Source organism: Pyxicephalus adspersus, chromosome 3 (genome assembly GCF_032062135.1).
Source record: "Pyxicephalus adspersus chromosome 3, UCB_Pads_2.0, whole genome shotgun sequence".
NCBI lineage: Eukaryota > Metazoa > Chordata > Amphibia > Anura > Pyxicephalidae > Pyxicephalus > Pyxicephalus adspersus.
In genome coordinates this window covers 43183124-43205060 of record NC_092860.1, presented here as the reverse complement: position 1 = coordinate 43205060, position 21937 = coordinate 43183124, and the positions used below count along the sequence as shown (strand labels likewise).

Sequence of the window (21937 nt, the reverse complement as noted above, 5' to 3'; positions counted from 1 at the left end):
TTTTTTTTTGATTCTTTCTTAGCAGACTGCTCCAAATCTATCCATTGCTTTGTAGTTTGAGGCGAGTAGTACCTTGTGTGTATTGCATCTATATAAGCAAGTGTTCTGAATAGCTCTATAAGTTTTATGACACGTAAAGGCTAAACCGTGGCTTCTATGTGCAAAATGATTAGGGGATCTTGGAGGTGTCTGCCCCGTGTTCATTACTGTAAATCTGTTAGATGAAATGAATCAGAAGCAAGTGACATGTTTAGTGTAACCCGAACTTCAGCATGCAATAGCTCCCAGCAAACAGAAAATGCTCTGAGTCATGTGTAATTATAATATGACAAGGTCTCTCTGGGGCCATGTAAGCTGGCAAATTTCCCAGCACTTGTCACATTGTGGAAACACACAGCAGAAAAACGTCAATTCCTAAATAACATGGCAAAATAAAAGAAAGGATCTACTTTATTTTTTCTAAGAGAAACAGAAGCCTTTGGGACAAAGGGGAAGTGGCATACTTTACTTCATGTGCCTAGGCAGCCTTTCTTACTGTGCAACTAGCGTCACTCCACCTAGCAACTATTCTAACTAGCAACTCATCTGCTGAGGATGAAAAATTGAATTACTGGAACAATGTTGACTCAGGAAAAGCAGGGTGCGAACAACAGGACATAATTGAAGAAAGTTTCTGGAGAATTTTGTAACTACAGTCATCCACATCTGCCACTATGTATCATGCATCTAAAATCCATTTGGCAAAAACAGTGGTACGAGCACCGGTCACTTGGGTAGCTGGATTTTTTTAGTTTTGGAAAAACTAAACAAAATCAGAGATTTGTGAAGTACAACTAAAGCCACATATATATTTAGGTTTCAGATTGAATGTGGAAGGGTTAGAATCAAAACCAATATATGTTTGGTCTAGAGTTGGGATTTACATCAAATGGAAATCCCCCTGCAAGAAACAGAGCAGCCAAGTTGAACAGCCCAGTCAATTAGTACAATTTACCTGGGATAAAAGGTCAGGGGCTAACTGCGTAGTGCAGAAACATGCTTTTTGAATGCCTGTAAAAGGGTAAACATTTGAAATATGTACATTGGAATGGTTTTATTTATTAATGTGTAGGTCAGACCACATAACTTGGCATAACCAGGTCCCGAACCCCGAGTAATGAGGTAATGCCTCAATATTCTATAATCGGTTCTTTCCTCCTATCTATAGAGAGAATTACAGGAGGTCTGCATTAAATCAAATGTTAGTATTTGTTGCACTTAATATTATACTAACTGAGGTTTAATGTATAAATTTGAGTATAGGCAAAATCCTAATCAACTTATACTTAGATCTTCCATTATTCCGGTCAGTGTCCCCGGTCCCTATACAAACAACAGTGTAAAAGATACATATAGCAGTACTTTCATGCCTTCTTTAATGGCCGCTGACCCGATCTCTCCCAAACCTAAATTGAGTTTTTAACAACTTCACTTCTAGCACCAAGATTGGTGAAATGAGAGTCGGTTATAAGGCCACTGGAGCACACCAACAACTACACTATGTGTATAACAAAATGACAGTAGAGGAACCAGGAGACATAGACATGACATTTTCTATTTCCAACCCCTGATGTGAATATGGCGGAGCAAGAAAGGAGGGGGGGGGGGGGGGGCGGGATGCTTCCCTATAAGGGACCACTACCGAAGGATGGACAAGAGATGCTGTTGGGGATATGGTATTGTCATTTGTGTTGCTTTGAGAATATGTCAGTCTCTGCATTTCCTACTCCGGAATTATAATTGAGTCAAGCCGCTTCTCTTGGTTTCCTAATTTCAGCTGGCACGTAAAAATATGTTTTTGTGTTGAGTTCATTTGTAACATACTACTCATAATGGTTGAATGTCAAAGGTTGTCAAAGTAAATATATAAAAGTGAAAATATTTCACTTGTTTTAGTTTTGCAGCTCACTTTGAGGCTTGTTCAGACAATCCCTGGATGGGGACTACCTTACAAATTTAGGGCACTTCAGCTCATATTTGGACCGGCTTACACTTGAGCATAAACAGTAAGTGTATTGCACTGACTTGTTTGGCCTGCGGTTCTACTTTCATTGTGTTGAATAATAAACGTATGACAGGTGATTCTGTAAACTAAATTTAAGCTTTTGCCACAGATTCATACTGAAACCACTGCACTTTTTACATTTCATATCTTTACTATAAAAACAACCCTAAACAGAAAATCATCAAATCAAGAAAAATGCTGTTGTTACTAAAAGCAGATGTACCACATGGATATTATGTGAAATAACGAAAGGCTAAGGGGCTCGTCATTCTGTCACAGCCTTGGGATTTTCCAGAGAGCATTCTTTTTATCAGCTTCACAACCACATTGTTAGTTATCCACCTCCACACATGTAGAAAAGACAGAATTACTCAGCAAACTGGTAAAGAGATATTTCCATGACCCATTGTTCAGCAACAAGAGCTGGGGCTTTACCTTAATGGAAATTATAGAGTCAGGCGCCATCCCCAATAAATCACATTGAAGAGTAATAAAGAACAAACAAGGCATTGAGTGAACACAATGCAGGGATGAAATTCAGAATAGGATCCTTGACATGATAATCCCAGAAGGGTCTTTTTATTTGAGAACTATTGCAATAATTAGTACTCCACAGCTTACACTGCCCCGCAGCTATTGGCGACATATAGTGTAAAGTATATAAATCCTTAAATCACACCTGTAATATACATTCCTAAATTACATACCTACTTCACTAAAAAGAAGACAGAGCAGTTAGGAAATACCTGATACAAGCCTGTGGCTCATCAAATTTAAATGCAGAGCTTTGATCTGTAACAACTTTAAATCCTAGCTATGGCCCAAGCAATACCCATTTTTCATTCAATGATGGATCCAAGTATTCCCACATAGCTATGAGCAGAATGGATTTATTATAATGTTGTTCTAAGGAACTGCAGGAGTTCAAGATGCCAATAAAGATAACCGATTAAATGGAAGACCGAGACATATCCATTGTGAGTTGTGTAAAGACAAATAAACCCACTGCATAATAACAATGAGATACTTTGTATCAGCAATACTACCTGAACTAATCAGAGAAGGACCCTAGACTGAATGTCAATTTTCATACAGTGTTTTTATTTCTAATTATATATATAATATACACACACCCAAATTAAACGCTTGTAGGAAGTAAGGTTGTCAAAAGACACCAAAAAGATTTATTAGGACCTTTTTCATACTTTGTAGGTGTAATGATGGCTATAGGTAAACATGTAACATTAGGCTCCTTTCATACTTGTGTTTGGTTGCTCCAACCGCTGCTGTGTGCCTGAGAGCAGGAATTGCGTTTCCCCCAGTTCAAGAAAATGTAACCACGTGGCCAGTTACTTCCTGCAACCACGCCACATTCCATCACAGCCATGCCAAAGAAATTGTTCCCAACTGCTCCCATTGACCAGAATAGGAGCAGTTGGGGATGCAGAATGTTGTAGTTCTAAATGGTCCTTACAAATTAGTTCAATGTGTGGTAGTATGTGTAGCAAGTAAAACTATTTGTCCTGTTTCAAAGATTTTAGCTCTTTGGATTCCTAGCAAACTAAATACAAAATTAATTTTGGGTACCAGAATTGTAAGCATTGCTGAGAGCACTAAACTTCAAGCATTAAAAAATGATTTCTGATGTTTCTGTCTCTTAGGCCTTGCTTCTGATGTGTCGGATTCACTTTAGAACCGGACAAAGATAAAATAAGTATGTATACACCTATAAATCACAGGAATCAATTGCATCAGTCGCCAGTAAAAAGGTTAGAGAGCAACAGAAACATATACAAACTATTGGGAGACTAATGTACTTCCCACAAATGGGGGCTTAGTAATATCTATTTACACAGAGAGGCAAATCAAAGACTGAAATACACAATGTATGCATTAAATCAGGACAGGAGGTCTTTCCTCCCAAACTCTTGAAAATAAACATTTTACTGCTTAAACGTTCCATATGTGAGCTTTAAATGTCTTCATCAGGCTCATTGTGCAAAACTAGCCAGTCAGTGCGCCTAACAGTATCATCATTCAGCAAACATAGAGAATGAGACATCTCATATAATATGTAACAGTTAAGAAACAAAACATGTACCACTGTGTAAGTCCCCATCCAAGCCATACAACTGAGAACCAAGGTTAAAAGGTGAAAGTAAACCCATCACAAAACTAGACAAATAAAACTAAGAATATGATGAAAAAACACAATATCTGTAGTTCCATTTTTTTTAAATGAATCTGATCAGCAAATTTTCAATACAATGCCCAGCAGAGAAATATAATAAAACCCTATGATTATAAAACATCAGATGGTGGCTTTTAGAGTAAATATGTATCAGCTGAATGGAGAAAATATATAAAATTATGGCTCTAAAATGTTCTATATTGGGTCAGTCTTGTTTTCCTTTTTTTATACAAAGCCCTGACAATTCAATGCACCAGGCAGTTGTAAATCCTCAGAATTTATTTCAAACCTAAATGGAGGTCTATGATGCAAACCAACATCAATGCTAACCAGTAAAACGATTGAAATGTCAATGCTAAAATTATATCAAACATATATGGAAAATATCAGCATGACAAACAAAAGCCCAAAGGCCATTAATAAACTTTTGAAGAACATAAAATAATTTTATAAAAAACACATTTTTTTATGTGTTTAGGTACTATAACACAATTCCACACAAGACAGCCAAAGAGAAATCCAAAGAGGTTCACCAAATACATTTGTGTTTCCTTACATTTAAGGATGGCAAATTAAGTTTAAAATGTGCAACATGTTCAAGGCAAATATCACACCAAAGAGTTCAATGCACCTCATGCAATACCAAACAATCGAAGATTCTTTATGCACAAGTACACATGGACACATCCGGCCACATGGGCCCGCACTGTAGCAATGTCTCAGTAAGTGGCACTTGCAAGTTTGTTTAAGGAAACAAATCAATCCATGTAACATAAGACTTTATATCTGTCTGTCTATATCAATTATATCAAACTGAACCTCATTCAGATAAGCCTCTAATTATATCTAGCAATGCAAGAAGACATTTGAAATAGTGACCACACGGTTTCTGCTCTACCAAAACTGGAGACAACGCAGCAACTATTTTATGTCTATATACCATTTCAAGGTAAACCAAATTTTAACAACATGATATCAGAAGAAGACAGATACTATACAGCAAACATTTTGGCAACATAAGCTAATCACCAATGGTCCTTACCTCGTTTGGGCCTTGGAAAGCTTTCATGCAAGTGAAATACAACTTTCTCCACAAAGTGCTGAATGTTACTGTGCTCTGGTCCTCTGACAAATACCATCCAATCATGGGTGAAACCCTCAAGTGTTGGTTTCTTCCTAACCTGGGCTCGATGACCCAGTTCCAGCTTTACTTGTACAGCACACTGCAAAACAAGAACAAACATGAGTGCAAGTCTAACATAGCCTTTATGAAGAGATATCCGATAGCATACACTCTATTGCATTATTAATATTATTATATTTTCTTCTATTTATGGTGTATGCAAACAAAAGCTTTGAGTTCAGGACTACAGTTGAGTGGATTTTTAATTGCCAAAGGTTGACTATGATTCAAGTCATGGGGCTTCCACTAAAAGATCTGGTTTTCTTGGCTCTACTTTCCCAGCAGAGAAAACTACAGCTAAAAAAAAAAAAAAAAAAAAAAATTGAGGGTCTAAAGGGTATGAGTGTATTACTATATACCAATCAAGCCTATTATAAAAATAATAGCATTACTGCCATTACCCCATTCATCAAAATGGTAGGATAGCCACTTTTAAGAATAAACTAGCAAGCATACTATTTAATTGGACTTTTACTAGTTATAATAAGCATGTGTGTTATAAATAAATATTATATATATATATATATATATATATATATATATATATATATATACATACACAGTTTTAGGATATAAATCTTATACATATACTTTATATAGAATGATAGTAAATTCATATTCCCTCTAAATTACTCACATTTGCTCAAATAACCAAGAAAACCACTATGGGTGTAAAAGGGTGTAATTTGCACTGTTGGGTTTCCAGAGAGGTTATTGTATATAAGCTATCACAGTATTACCTTGTACTACAAATATATGCAGCACTACGTATAAACTACAACATAAAGAGATATATACACAATACTGTTTATTAATAATAATAATAATAATAATAATACCTCTCAGAGGTTGACATAATGAGCCCTAACTATAAAACTACTGGGGTTATTCTTCACAGACTTTACAGATGAGAAAAGCCATACTAGGCCAGTCTGCAGAGAGAAGCAATGCTTAAGAAGACTCTCCGGACCCCTTCACCTACCATTAATAGGGGACCATGTAGAATGTAGATTCTCGTGGAACACAAAGCAGCCAAAATCTCACAAGAAGAATGAAATTGACTGAATCGTCCTTCCACAAGACTTCCCTCATTCTGTGTTTCATCTTGTCGGATGGCAAAGTATTACCCAGCATGGTGACAAGATAAGTAGATCTTTTAAATTGATTTTTTTCCAGGTATGTGACCTATTAAGTTTATGTGATTAAGAAAAGAGGCCAGAGAGTGTAGGCAGACCCTATCTTTTAATGGAAGGTTTGTTTTATTGTCTTAAATATAGACTTTATATCATATTAAAATGATTATGGTCACTTTTTTACAGCTAAAAGAATGATACAAGGGAAATTATGCAAAATTATGTTTTTTTCCATTTTTAGGCTGGGTCTACACGGACGTTTTTAAAAATGCATGTAAATGTTCCTACTGCGTTTATATGCTCCTTTATTAGTGTTTTAAGGCTTGCCTTTAAACGCTGGAAAACGTCTATGTCGCGGTTTCAACACGTTTACGTTTCAAGTGCTCATAAATGCGGGGAAATGTCCCAATGAAACCAAGGGAAGCGTTTACCCGCGTTTTCCAGCGATAACCCTGCGTTTTAAATTTTTAAACATTGCAACGTTATAGATAATGCTCATAAACGTGCCTCAAGGAAACGTGTGTAGATTAGCCCGTTGGAATGCATGGGAATCTCAAACATGGCCATTTAAAGCCTCAGGATAAATGCTCGGGAAAACGTCCGTGTAGACTAAGCCTAAACTACCTTTCAGAGTTTTGTCTGACTTATTCTGTTTTTTGCAAGGTCTAAAGTAAAAATGGATGGCTTCATTTTTAAAATTAGATAGAGAGACGGGCTGTCACTAGGAAATAAACTTTTCTCTTTTCATTTTCTAACCTGTTCCAGAAAAATGCCAGGTACCTTCACAGGGAGTTTAAATGATTTTATATGTCTTTAAATAAAGAAAAGAACCCCAACACCCCCCCATTTTCCTTGATATTTTAGGTGGGTTCATGGATTATTAAATCTTGCATTACCTATTTTAGCAAGTCATTTTCTTCCATACTTAGGGAAGATATTAGACATTACAACATAACTACAGCAAAATATTTTAAATTAGGTCTAAAGCCAACAAGACTATTTTTCTTTCCTTATCCATTTCATTGATGAAATGTTTTTATAGAACTTTTCCTAAATAATGCATGTTTTCCCAATTTAATCCTGGAATCTTGGCTAAACACATTTATAAATAGACCACTGAAGCAGACATTAGGGATCGAACAAAACAATATATTGTTAGAGCTCATGCTTTAGATTTCTGTGAATGACCATGTCCAATATAGGACAATGTACTGTATGGGCTCTATTTATAAAACAGGGAATCTGACATTCTTTTAAATAATTCTTGGTGAAGATTGATTACTTTCATTGAAATATATGGACCTGGAAGATTCCCAGTTTGTCAGATTCCCAGCTTAATAAATAGTCCTATGATTTACCATAGAAAATGTGTTTTTCCTAAACTTCGAACTAGCAATTTTAATGAGATAAATCACATATTAGTTGTTTTAGTTCCAGTCCATTGTTGGTGCCATGGGAGAGTTCAAGGTGATTACCCCAAGCAAGTTAGCATGGTAGGTTAATGCACTGGCTGTGTGCTATTCTAATTGTCATAATGGCTGATTAAATGCCTGGGGTCTTTAAACAATTGTGTATTCTCCCTATTATCACCACTCTCTTTTGTGCTTAAGAGAAGACCTAACAAAAACAAAGAGAGGGCATCAGTTACAACTTTAATATGCAAACTAAATGTTGCTTGACAAGAACAGGCAGCCCCAAAGCAAACAAGTCATTAATACCAAAACAAACAGGACCCAGTGTCTGGAAGGTGGATCAACCAGAGGAATGCCATCTATGTGCAGCTAGTCCTCCAACTTGAACCCTTCCTGGGGATCATTCTAAAAAAAATCCAAAGGATCAGTGCATATAGCACATTCATTAATTTTCATCTTTATGTGCATATCAAAGAAAAAGGTGAAAGTATCAACTGCAGAGAGCAACCCAATTCTATCTATTTATGTATTTTTATCCTGGAAAACATCATCAGAAGATAATAGATTTCCCAACTTTAAAGATATACCATTAAGAATCCATTTACCCATTAAAACCCAGGTCTGTTTTTCTGTCTGAAGGCTTACATTAGATCAGCTAAACGTATTCCATATCAGTTGTAGAATTACAAGCTTGATCTGTCAAGTCTGAAAATTTCCACGAATCATATCTACTGGGTTTATGAAACTTTCTGATCAATTATTGTTTGGTAGAATAAATTTATACAATTATCTTTACTGCACTTTTAATCCCATTGGACTGTACATCAGCTGGGATGTGTGGCATTATGATTGATTTAAATTAAACAAGTCGATCAAATTGAACCTCGATTAAACTAAAGTCGATATGCGTATGTATGGCTAGCCTGAGTACTGTGAAATGTGGGGGCAGTGCTCACAGGAAGTATTCGTATCTCTAATTTCATTGATAAAAAACAAAACCACTGACAGGAACAAAGATTAGATCTGCAGAAGCCATTTTTAGAATATTGTAGAATGTTTCCAGTAATAGAGCTTGTGAAACCTTACTGCTTTGTACAATTGTTCCTTGGTGTTTTAATATTTAAAATGCATTCAAGCACCCTTCAAAAGGCCATATGCAATAGAGGGGAAAACAAAATGTGATGAAATTAAAACCAATATGAAAGACGTGTTAAAAAGAGTATGTTGAATTTGAGATGCACACTTTTAAATGCATTCTCCTGCCTTGTGTGCGCAGCTATTTCATATGTAGTACTATACATTCTCACATAGATACATACATACACACACATATATATATAAATAATACAATAGATATTAAACAAAAAACGTTAAAATCAGCATGACCCATAAAAACATGCCATCTAACACCATGGATATGAAGTAATACATTGCTTCCCCTTGACTGTCACCAACAGTATAGTCTTGGAAGAATAAAACACTAAACAATATGGGATTAATAAATATATCACCTATGAAATATAGACAGTGATGCAATTCCGTGGTTAAAAAAAGCTCAGTGTTACATTATACCCCAGAGGCACTGATGTGATTTCCACTGCAGATACAGAAGAGTAACATTAGATTACTGGATGGAAACTGCATCTTCTTATGGAGGAAAGAACTGATCTACACCCCAACAAAACAGGATTTCTACCAAGATCACCCAGCTCATCTCATGCATGTGACAGGGTGCACAGGTACAGGCCCCATCATACATAGGATGGAGATTGTATACATATCATACGTAGGATGGATAAATAAATATATACATACACACAAACATCATACATAGGATGGAGATACACATACATATATAGGGCCCTGGGGCTGTAGGTATGATTGGCTATGTGGCAGTAAGGTGCACACATGGATGATGATGATGGTAATGTGGGGGTGATTAAGGAAGGGGTGTCAGTGGATTAACCCTTGCAGTGCCCATGCACACACAGTGATGGGGGTTGATTTAGGAAGGGGTGTCAGTGGATTGCCCCTTGCATTGCCCATGCACACACAGTGGTGATGATGATGTGGGGTGATTTAGGAAGGGGTGTCAATGGATTAACCCTTGCAGTGCCCATGCACACACAGTGATGTGGGGGTGATTTAGGAAGGGGTGTCAGTGGATTAACCCTTGCAGTGCCCTCACAGTGAACGCACCATGCTAGCGGCGGCGCCTCCTGCAGCTACAGCTCCTGGCAGTCCGGGCTCAGCCAAGCTCCGATCCACTTTCCCCGGATCCAGGTTCCGATCCACCTCCTTGCAGGTGCTTTAATTACAATCCTCCCCGCATCCCCCTCCCTCCCGGCAGCCTTTTCAATACACAAATCCAGCTGCGGGTTTTCCGCCAAAGTGAAGCATGCAATCCAGATGCCGGTGTTTCGATGGAGCGGCCGGTAAGGCTTCCTTTAGGGCAGAGCCATGATTTCAGGTGGTGCCGATGTCCCCCGGGTAAACTCTCAGATCATGCCGGTACACATCCTGCTCGCCCCTCCTATGGCTCGATCCTTACTGCACTTTACCGTGCCGGTCCATATAACCCTCCAGGTCCCCAGCGGATGCCATGGCTTCTTCCCTCGTCACAGCCGGTGCATTGGAGGAGTCGGTGGTGCCGGGCAGAGAAGTTATTAGCGCTGAGAAGACATAGATGGCAGTGCCGGCTCTGCAGAAAGCTGCGTTACTCAATACGGCTCCTTCCACCCCCTCTACTCACCGAGCTGGCCATGCCTAAGGGTTGCCAAGTTAGTATGAGTGGCCGGGCAGCACGGAGGGAGGCTCAGAAGCCGATGGCAGCAAGCATTGCCGAGCCGTGTCCGCTGCTCGCTCCTTGTCTTATTACACTGAGCCCGGTGCCTGGCAGTGGTGCCGCGCATGCGCACTGCGCCCGCCTCTGCCATACAGACATAACACGGCGCAGGAGGGAGGGTTAGCAGGGAGAAGAAAGAAGAAAAGGGGATTTATATTGCCCTTCAGGTTTAGAAAACTAACAAAGCCCATAGCTTTGGATTTTATGGGCGATAGAAAGGGGAAAGGTGGGGAGTGGAGGGGTCACCGTGAGAAAGGAAGTGAGAGCAGGGCACGGAAAGTATGAAGTGACAAACGTGAATGTGAGGAGCAGACAGCAATAATAGAGCCAAGATAACAAGGGGGGAATTATTATTACAGGAGTGTGATGGGAAGATGGGGGTCTCACCTGGACTGGTGGCACCTCTGCCCAGGGCTTGTATTCCTTCACTAGGTATAATAATACCATGCATACATGCCCATATGTCTCCATAGGCAGAGACACTGCAGCTTCCATAACACTAGCAAAACCCTGTCAGCTACTACAAGACACTTTGTGAGGAAGCAGAGATCTCTCTGCAGCAGCCTGACACGCCCCCTACTGAGGCAGACCTATAGGGATGCAAGCAGTAAAACTCCTACTAGCAGCTGATTGGGGAAATTTGGATGTAAGTCAGTAGGGGCCGTGTCAGACCTCTGCAAAGAGATCACTGCTTCCCCATAGAAAACAGGGGTCTCAAACTGCATCTGCTGACAGGCTTTTCAACCTTTCCTGTGACTAGTTTTTAAAAGAAAACAAAGTGTAAGAGTTTTCAAGCTTTTGTTTTGATACATATGAAATGCTGATTTAAAACTCAAAGTTCAGTTGTGCTTTTAAGTCCCTGTCACCTAATTTTTCTTTTTAAAGAAAGGCTGCCCTTGGACGTGGACTTTAAACACATCATCTGCAGGCAACAATGATTTCACTCTTCCTTACATACAACTTCCAGTAGAATCTGAGGTACCTGACAAAAGATTTGGAGGTTGTAGTTCCTGACTTGCTGCTTGACAGAGAGCAAAGTTAAGACCTTTCCTTAATTAAATAATACAAACTTTCAGTATTTGCAGCAAAATAAAGTCTACCAAACAGGAAGCGAGAATACGTCTCCCCACTGGGGACCAGACCGCTTTAAAAAGTTCTACCCATTCCCCGACAACACAAGGAAACTTTTAGGCACAGTTCTACTTTCAAGCTCAAGCTTGTTCCCCGTGTTTGATGTGGCCCTTTTTAATGAGCATCAACTACTGATCAGCTAAATCCCATTGACCTGCCTTGCATTGTGCCGCATTTTTGGATGCATCATGTCCTATTGAAATGCATTTGAATTGCAGTCATTGTGGCTAAAACAGCCCTTCTTTGTCAAACACAACTTTAAAAAAGAAAATGTTTGTTGACATGAGCCCTAAAGCACAATTTTTAGCAGTTTTTTTAAGCTACGTACACATATGCAATAATTGTCGTTGTAAAAAAACTATTAACGACCGATCGTCACATAATCGTTAACAAAAAAAGTGCACAAAGACAGGCCAACCACGTCCATGAACGAGAAATGTCGCTGGAAACTAACGACCGTCCTTGCGGATCCGTTTGGGCGATGATCGTTCTTTATCTATTGTGTTTACGGTTGTTCAGTGATCATGAATGTTTCTGCGGTACACTTTCTCCAGTACACGTCACTTCCTGCATTGTTCTAATGATCGTATCTAGGGTGTGTACATTATTGGTGGATTATATTTGAACGATCCTATTGTTACATTATGTACAGAAGCGTGCACTATACGATTGTTCAAAAAAATTGTGCATAATCGTTGATCGGTTGTTAGTCATTCGTTTTCTAAGGAAAATTATTACACGTGTGTACCTAGCCTAAGTTCTTCTTCATACTGAAATCATTTAATTTGAAACAATATTTCATTTAATTCTCCCATTCATCATTGACCTCACAGTGGTTCCTAAAAATCTAAGAAGATTAAGCTGTTCTACAACCCCAGATTCTAATTTCCTTCAGCTTCCAATTTCTGAGCACATCCATGACAATGGCACATGTTGGCGCTTATAAAGAGAGGAATCTGTGATTGCCTTTAGCAGCACCACCATGACCATGATCTGTAAGGATGACATTCTTCCACTGGTCAGCAATGTAAGAGACAATTTCCCCACTGACCACCACACCAATGTATATAGGAATTATAGCAGAGGTTCCTTGAATATCTGAAAGTTACTTCAAGGTTTCCCCCATTATTAGGGTCCAGAAAGGCTGAGCTACAGGTAGCTCTGGGCTATTAGCTGTTCAGTGTAAACAAGAAGGGTTTTTGTGGCAAACATTCAACTTGTATTTCAAACAATCACAAAGTAGTACAATTGAAACAATACTCATTCATATGCATATTCATTCATTTGGACCTTAATAGATTAGGTCCGATATGATTTCTCTAGACAAAGATCACCTATTTTGTCGCTTTGTTGTTACCGGGAATTGCAGGGAGATCAAACGATTAGTGTATGCGAAGAAGTGGACGCATTTTACGATCAGCGTATTTACCAACATGTTTCGCCCTTTAAAGATTTCTCAGGGGTGGCTGTGTGCTTTTTTAGAGGGGATGCATACAGAAGTATTTTGTATAATATAGAACAGTAAAACGTGTATTCATAAAACAGTGAAAAGTATATTAACTTTTTTTCTGTTTTATGATAACACTTGAACTGTATGCAACCCCCATAAAGCGCACAACCACCCGAGGAAGCAAAACGGTCAGGAAATACACTGCGCATAAAACGCGTCCACTTCTGCGCATACATTGAATATGCTTATGACTGAGTATTGTTTCAATTGTACTACTTTGTGATTGTTTGAAATACAAGTTGAAATTTTGCCACAAACTTTTCTTGTTATTTTATCTTTTGAATTGTTGAATTCAGGGTTGGCAAATATCCCATTGAAGGGAACATTACATTATAAAAAAATTACACTCCACCGGTACTCCTTTTAGCTTGGTTCCTCCTAATTTATAGGAAGCCATAGCATTGTTCTAATGGATTGAGTGCAGGGACAGTGATTACCTCTGTTGGGTCTAATTGGGTCAGTGATTACCTCTGGGTCTAATTGCAGAGGACATTCATCCTCTCCAAAGTCATTGGAATGTAAAGTTAGGGGAAATACAAATTTTGACACTATATATGGAAACGAGTGAAAAAAAATATTTCAATGAGTAGACCTCTTCTGGTAAAAACTGTTCAAAAATATTTTTCCCCTTCTGCTGGGGTAATTTCTGTTTGTTTGCTCTACAAACAAAACCATTTATACAAAGCTAAACCAAAGCTTTCTTAGGAGTTTACAATATATCTGGGATTCCAAGAAGGTATAAATAACTTTAGATTTTTACTTTTAGGGATATTTTTTGCTGTTGGGTACATACAAACTAGCGTTTACTATGATGATTCTGCCATGAGCAGACAATAATTAGCTTTCCATGGCATACGCAGCCTCATTGTGCTATTTAGATTATTATGGTACAACTAATAAACATTCTGTACACTGGCAATGTGGAGGACCAAGTAGTGTTGTGCCAACAAAACTTTGCAGCTATCATTACATTTTTAAATTGCATGATTGACACTTAGTGTAGTCATTCATTGGAAGTTAGGCAAGCATGTATTATTAAAGAGGTTGTTACCAATTCTACTCTTTAATATAATCTTTAAAGCTTTTATATGCCAAATAATACACTTGGCAAATACAACCAACCATTATATTATATTAATCATAAATAGATCCTGCACAATATGCATGTCTAAAATAGAGAAAAGCAATTATAATCAAGTTGCTATTTCTTACTAGCACATTATTAACATATAAACCTACAAAAAGGATGATAAAAGATACTTTAAATTACAGCGCTGACCTCATAAAATTCTGGGCTATATCACATCAGCAGCTCCGTATTAGAAATTTGTTTGTAGAAAGTTACTGCTTTAGCTAAGTACAGTGCTAGTCTGTGCAAACTCAAGCTGATAGCTTGATGTGTTCTGATTACCAGCATTTGCATTGGATAATATGGTGTGTTACTGAAGTTGAGGATTCTGTAGCTAGTTAAAGTTGTGCTGAGTTATTGCACAGCCAATTTAAAGGGGCTATTAATGCACCTTGGTGCACCATGTACCTCAATAGAGGACCCCATGATTTTTTAGCAATGCACTGCACCACAATACAGGGTTGCTTGGCCATTGTTTTGACAGGGCAATTTATATTACTGGCTTAGTTCTGTATACAAAAAGTGATAATTGCAAACAATATAGCTTTGTCTGTCCTTCAATCTTTTGAATTAAATATCAATTAAATAAACAAAATATTAACTCGTCAGTAGTTTCTGTTGGCATTAACTGAATTTTGTCTTTGCTCCCATTTTTATATCCTATTGTATGGTACTCTACAAAAAAACACTATTTCTTAATTATTAATAAAGCATGCTGGCATGAAGATTATTATATGCACTTGGGTGTCAGGGAAACAGTCAATGAATGTTCCGATGAATGAGTACAGACATTTAGACAGGATCTGTTAAAAGTTTTTTGAAATAACTTAAGCTGCGTACACAACGATAGTGCACAACGATCGTTCACTATCTATTGTGTGTACGATCGTTCAGTGATAATGGATGGTTTTGCGGTACACTTTCTCCTTTACATGTCACTTTCTGCATCGTTCAAACGATCGTATCTAGCGTGTGTACACTATTGGTGGATTATATTTGAATGATCATATTGTTACAACATGTACAGAATTGTGCACAAAAGTGTGTACCTAGCTTTAGGCATGCAAAATTTCCTGCAAGCCTTTAATACATTTCGAAATGGATGAACATATCCTCACCTATAGGATAATACTCTTCTTGGTGAATTCATCACGTAAAAAATTTAGAAAGCAGGTCAATGCAGGCTTGTAGGAAATTAAAGAGAGGGAGAGAAGCAGCTACTGCCATTGCTGACCTGAGTTAAAAATGCTTTAGTACAGCGACTCAGAACAAGTTTTCAGTTAACAAAATGAATTCAGGATTGCTAACTTGCTTTGTAGTAGTGACTCAGAAAGTACTGACTCCAGGTGTACCAACATTTTCAGAAAGTATGGTCAGCAGTGAGTACCTTTAATATCACTCCAGATTAAAACTGATGTAGTGAAATTATTCTTTTGATCACTAGAGGGCGTACTAAGTCCTCTAGAAATGTCCTTAGTTGACCTTGTCAAAAAAGCTAATTATTATTCTAATAATCTTGTGAAGAGTGCCTTCTAGACTTTACACATACACTTTGCTAGTCATCAGTTGTTTAATGATGTGTTAGAGGAATAAAACTAAATGCAGATATTATGGACTAATGAGTGTACATGGTTATATCCCAGCATTTGTACATAGATTTGCATACACATTATTCATTTACTTAGCAGTTTGGGGAAATTTAGACTCTAACATGCGTAACTTTTAATGTCAGGCACCTTGTCTAAAGCCAAGAGTAAAATGTAGCCCTGGCAAAGATCTAGTAAACACTGCAGAGTGATAATAGATGTATGAAGCGGGTTTACATGTGGACTGGGCACAATTTATTACATTACAAATGTATTGTTGGCATCCAATACTATAAGTATGTAACTTGCTTGATAAAGAATTTGAAAAAGAAGTGTGCCGGCTGCCATTTAAATCATTTTAATTTTATTTTATGTGTATTGGTAAATTCTGACTATATTTTATAGTGCTGGTTTTGTTTTTCTTACTTGCAGAGCCTTCATCTGCTTTGAATTAAACAAGAGTTAAATAGGGCAAATCCAGGGCTCCTGCAATGTGTGCTATGAACTTTGCTAAGCACAAAAAAGAAGCTTTACTTCCTGTTGCAAACACAGTAAGGACCTACAATTACACACATGTCTACAGAGAAACTTCAGAAAGGCCATGCTAGTAAATAGAAAAGGGTCACAAAAGTATTTCAAGTTAGTAATAGTAACCCTTCCACTGCCAGGGCCTGCCTCAAATTTGGTACCTCAAATTTCACACCTTTTCTTTTATTTTCACATCTTTTAATAATGTGAAACATTTAGAACCACATAGTTTCATAAATAAATCAGAAGATCTAGAAACTTAAAAGCAGTAATTCCTTTGTATGACCATGTTAGCTGCATAAATGTTTGCATTAAAATCAATTAAAACAAAACAATTAAAATGTTATTATTATGTGCACATAGCAAAATGTGATCTCCAAAATTTGTACTCAGTATCAGATAAAACTATGATAGTAATAATAAGTAAAGTAAAAAAACGTCAAAATGTAAAATTGTTTCAAAATCAAAATGATACTCCTAAACCAGTGTGTGTGTAATTCTCCTTCCTTCATGTACATGTTTAGGTGTGATGCATTGCAGTGCCACTGTACATTAGAGTGCAAGTTACAATCCACCACAATGCATATTGAGCACTGCATTACATTACTTGAAGAAAGGTATAATGCATATTTGCAAGGTGATTTATTAGGGTAAAAGTTACTACCCCACCTCTCATACACCCTCTAAAGTCCTATACTCACCATGCCATGTTCATGGAAGATCACCACTGCAAACTCTTGCAGCCATTGCTTCACTGCATTCACTAGTTCACTCATTCATGCATTCACTAACTCATTGCATTCACTAATTCATGCATTCACTAAATTATTCATACAGAGACGTCATCTCTTATTGGGACACGTGTAATTTGTGACATTTTTAATAATACTGTCTGCTTTCCCAGTTTCCAGTGCTTTACCCCAGTTCAATTTTTTTACTCCGTTCTTACTGGACTGACAAGTGAGGGGAATTGACAGGGAAAGTGAATAGTGAGTTATCTCCCAAACTGCAATAAAACGACAGTAAAATTCTTTGGGCACTTCCCAGAATATACTTTTACTGCTGCCTGAGTTTCAACTGAAGATTTTGGGCCTGATTTAAAAAAGCTCTCCAGGGCTGGAAAGGATACACTTTCATCAATAAAGCTGGGTGATGCAGCAAACCTGGAATAGATCCGTTCCAGGATTCAAAACATTTGCTAACAAATTGCAAAATAAATCCATTCCAGGTTTGCTGGATCATCCAGCTTTACTAAGGAAAGTATATCCTTTCCAGCCTTGGAGAGCTTTAATAAATCAGGTCCATTGTGCTCACTTTCTGTCCTAGAGATCATACAGCATGAAATGCCAAATCTCCCCAACAGGATACAGAAATAAAAAACTTTTAATGTTTTTGTCAGGCTTGTCCCTGACTCTGAGACTGTCTGTCATTCTCTATGGCTTACTAAGCCACCATGTCCACAAACTATCCACAACAAAGTTCATCACTGCCTGTGGGGTACTCTTGTAAACCTGTTCATGAGAAGCAAATTAATATTATTATCAAACAGGATTTATATAGCGCCAACATATTATGCAGCGCTGTACTTTTAATAGAGGTTTCAAATGTGAGACAGATACAGACAGTGACACAGGAGGAGGAGAGGACCCTGCCCCGAAGAGCTCACAATCTAGGAGGTGGGTGAAGTAACACATAATAGGAGGGGAGATGTGGATTAAAATTACAAATAAATAGATTAAAGTTTCCAAATTTGAAAACATTGAAAAAGTTTTGTGGAATAAATGTGTTTGTGCTTGAAAACTGTACAACTCATAGTAGATGCCAATATAAAACCACTGCCAAAGCATAAGTTTTATGAACACCAAAAGTAAATAGGACATAGGAGCCCATTCACACCAGTGCCCAACACAGATCCAATGCAAGAATAAGGCTAAACAACATGACATGTTGGTGAACATCAGCCATTTGATTCTTTTTAGTAATTATTCTCGGTATCAATCCTTGGGTGTTTTTTTATATTTTTGAAACCCCACGGGTTAATTTATAAATGTTTTCACCCAAGAACTACCCAGCTTTGTTTTTTCAAATATGTACATCTTTCACAATTTAGATTTTTTCTCAATTTTGTCTTAAAAATTGTTCTCATTTAGATGTGTAAAAAAATGTTTAATTGCCTATCCGTTTAGGGTAAATGTTGGGTGAAATAATTTATTGAAACCAAACAGATAGAAAAATAAATAGAACCTTGGGTGCTGGCAATTTTAAAGCAGAGATGCAAGTGCTGAAAAACAACTGGCGCTTGCTTCCTTTGATCCTTTTTGATTTCTCTCTGTCTACTGCCATGGCTAGAAACCAGATATGTGTGAGGAAAATGAATGGATTGGCTGCTTTTCCCAAAGCAATCATTGTCCCTAACTCACTGCCAAGAAGGATCAAGCCACTAAAGAACAGGAACATTGGTGCCTTTTGTAGGTTAGTATTTGAGCATATGCCAGCACTAAGGGAAGACGTAGAATGTTCAAGGATGTGTGGGGGGATTCTAGTATAGCGTGGCACACTGCAGTGAATTGTGGGCGAATCCAAATTGTGCTAACAGTAAAAAGGAACTAAAGCAGCGTAGTTTAATAAAAGATATACCTACTCACTATATACAGGGCATACATATGTCACAGTCCTACAACAAAGGTACATAGGATTGTTTATTGTCTTTTTAAAAAAAAGAAACTTATTTATTAACTATACTTAACTATACCATATACAGGTAGTCCCCGAGTTAAGGACATCCGACATAAGGACGACTCCTAGATACAAACGGGGTATCCCTGCTGGCTCATGTGCAGGATGGAGGCTTGACTTGCAGAAGAAATCGTTTGCCAAACACAGCTGAGGTTGGGGCTCATGTTAAGGACTGAGCTGATCTGTAACATCTTGTAACTCTTTAATGACCAGGACAAACTCTGCAGCTGTTTCTTTTTGCATATGAAAGCACAGCTTACTTCAGAACATAATAATTGTCTAGGCTCCATAGGGTTTTTTTTTCCATTGTTTGTGATTAGCTCACAGTGAGGATGTTATACAGTAACTGACACCACGCTGTCTAATAATATATTGAGATAAACATCTGTTCTAATTACATTTAATAAAATAATGTACCTGTTCCGGCTTAAATACACATTCAACTTAAGAACAAACCTACAGTCCCTATCTCGTATGCGTACTGATAAGGCAATGGCAATGCTATTAAAGGATGTGAAAAGGTTTTTTGAACAAGAGAGTTCAAAAGCGGGACTTTCAAGGGCTATACAGTTAAAAATATCAATTTTTTTTTATAACAAAAATATACCTAAATATAGCACACACTTTCATAAAAACAATAAAACTTTTAGTAGTATTATTTATAGAGTCACATTCTCCCCAAAACCATATCCATCTAGGTGTTGGTTTTATAGAAGAGGGGGAGGCTCCTTCAATCGACATGTTTTGCAGCTCTTCTCTTTGGCTGCTTCCTCAGGAATGAGAACAATTAGAAAGATTGAACAAATTAGGAATCTCCCAGCACCAGGAGATAATGGTTATAAAGACTGCATGCAGTACCCATAAGAAAGTGAACACCAGCCACCCAGGTACAGCACTGGACCATAATGCTGAAACATCAGCCGCCGCTATTGGGATCAGAAAAGCCAAAGAGAGCCTCAGTTAAGTCCTTGGTGGCTTTCCACAACATGGGAAGTGATATAGGAATGTCCTACTAAAACACTCCAAAAATGCAAAGTGAATTGCATTGCAAGTGAAGTCCTTTAGACCCCATTGCAGAAATACCAATGATTTTATTAGTCAATGCAAAAATGTGAGTTTTTGGAAGGAAATATACCAGAAAAATAAAGTAGCATTATTTAATAATTTTATAAATGGACAATTTAATTTATTTAAAAACTAAAGGATGCTAAGTGAAATATAAATGAGCTACGGATAGTATGGAAACAAAATCCTTAGGTTTGTACAGAAACTTAGCCAATATTAGTAAAAGGACTCTATTATAACCCTTTCCCTACCCTCTTTTTATCTCTTACAGCTTATTTTTAAATCATTACCTATTGTAAGTTTTGATTATTGTAGTTAGTCGCCATTTTGCAGCTACACATACAGTTGGTCCCCATGTAAAGGACCTCCGACATACGGACGACTCCTAGATACGGACATATGATATAGGAACATACGAACATATGATCGTGTGCAGTTTGCATGACTTGCAGAAGAAGTCTTTTGCTAAACACAGCTGAGGTTGTGGGTGATCTTAGGGGTGAGCTCTTTCTGTAGCCGCTTTTAACTCTTAAATGACCAAGACAAACTCTGCAGTTGTTTCATTTTGCATATCAAAGCACAGCTTGTTCCAGGAGTTAATGAACGTCTGGGCTCCATAATGTTTTTTTTTTTTGCTTTGTTTGATTAACTCTTAATTCACAGTGATGATTTTATTTAGTAACTGACACAATGCTGCCTAATAATATGTTGAGACAAACATCTGTCCAAACTGCATTTATTAAAAGAATGTACCTGTTCCAACTTACATACAAATTCAACTTAGGAACAAACCTACAGTCCCTATCTTGTATGTATTTCAGGGACTACCTGTATTTAAAGTTATCTAAATTATTTATAATGTATTTACTCAAATTGGTCTTTTTTTTTTCTTTATTCAGAAAAGATTTGGAGTTTGTTTAGTGTTTTGTGATATAGAAACAGTGAACGGTTATCATGGATTCCCATATAGTAACTGTTTTTTCTTATATGCATAAAATTATTTTTGTAAATCTCTCACCGCTGAAGAAGCATTTTCAGTTCCACACATGATGAGGAGAAGGAGCTTGTGGATGTGACACATTACACACTAAGTAGTGTTGGAACATATTAACACACTGCCCATACCTATGCTGCATTTGGGCATCCTAAATGTAATTTTAGATTCGTTTTAAATAAAGTTGGTTGATTCACCTTTCATTTCGAAAGCTTTCTGTTCCTGTTAGTCGTGGTTGCTGAGCAACAGGCAGGAAATCTGAAACTTTAATACTGGGGATAGATGAAAACGAGGCTTGGTTTTCAGGAAATAACCCAACAAGAGTGACAGCGTGGGGGCAAGAGAAGTCTGAGAGCGGGGGGCGGGTAACCTTCTTTCCAGGTACTTGTCTGTAATAATGGAGAACTGCTGACTCCTAGCTAATGCAATGTAAAAAGTATTATATGTCGG

The 21937-nt window shown here is 37.6% G+C and overlaps 2 protein-coding genes across 5 annotated transcripts in view; one reads left to right on the top strand and one right to left on the bottom strand.

The window, feature by feature from the left end:
- The window catches only part of MLLT3 (MLLT3 super elongation complex subunit), a 133178-nt gene that overhangs the window by 108632 nt on the left and 2609 nt on the right, over positions 1–21937 (bottom strand). For 2 of the 4 annotated variants that reach the window (XM_072404374.1, XM_072404375.1), the window contains exons 1-2: positions 11196–11319; positions 5278–5458 (exon numbers count right to left, since the gene is read on the bottom strand). In XM_072404374.1, coding sequence (XP_072260475.1) covers positions 5278–5458; positions 11196–11303 — 289 coding nt within the window. In that variant the 5' untranslated portion in view covers positions 11304–11319. Of the gene's footprint in view, positions 1–5277; positions 5459–10162; positions 10923–11195; positions 11320–21937 lie in introns of those variants that run through there. The other 2 variants (XM_072404376.1, XM_072404377.1) reach the window with 2 other exon arrangements.
- The window catches only part of FOCAD (focadhesin), an 87975-nt gene continuing 87819 nt past the window's right edge, over positions 21782–21937 (top strand). The window contains exon 1 of the mRNA XM_072404373.1: positions 21782–21868. The gene's annotated coding sequence lies outside the window, so the exon portion shown is untranslated. The remainder of the gene's footprint in view (positions 21869–21937) is intronic.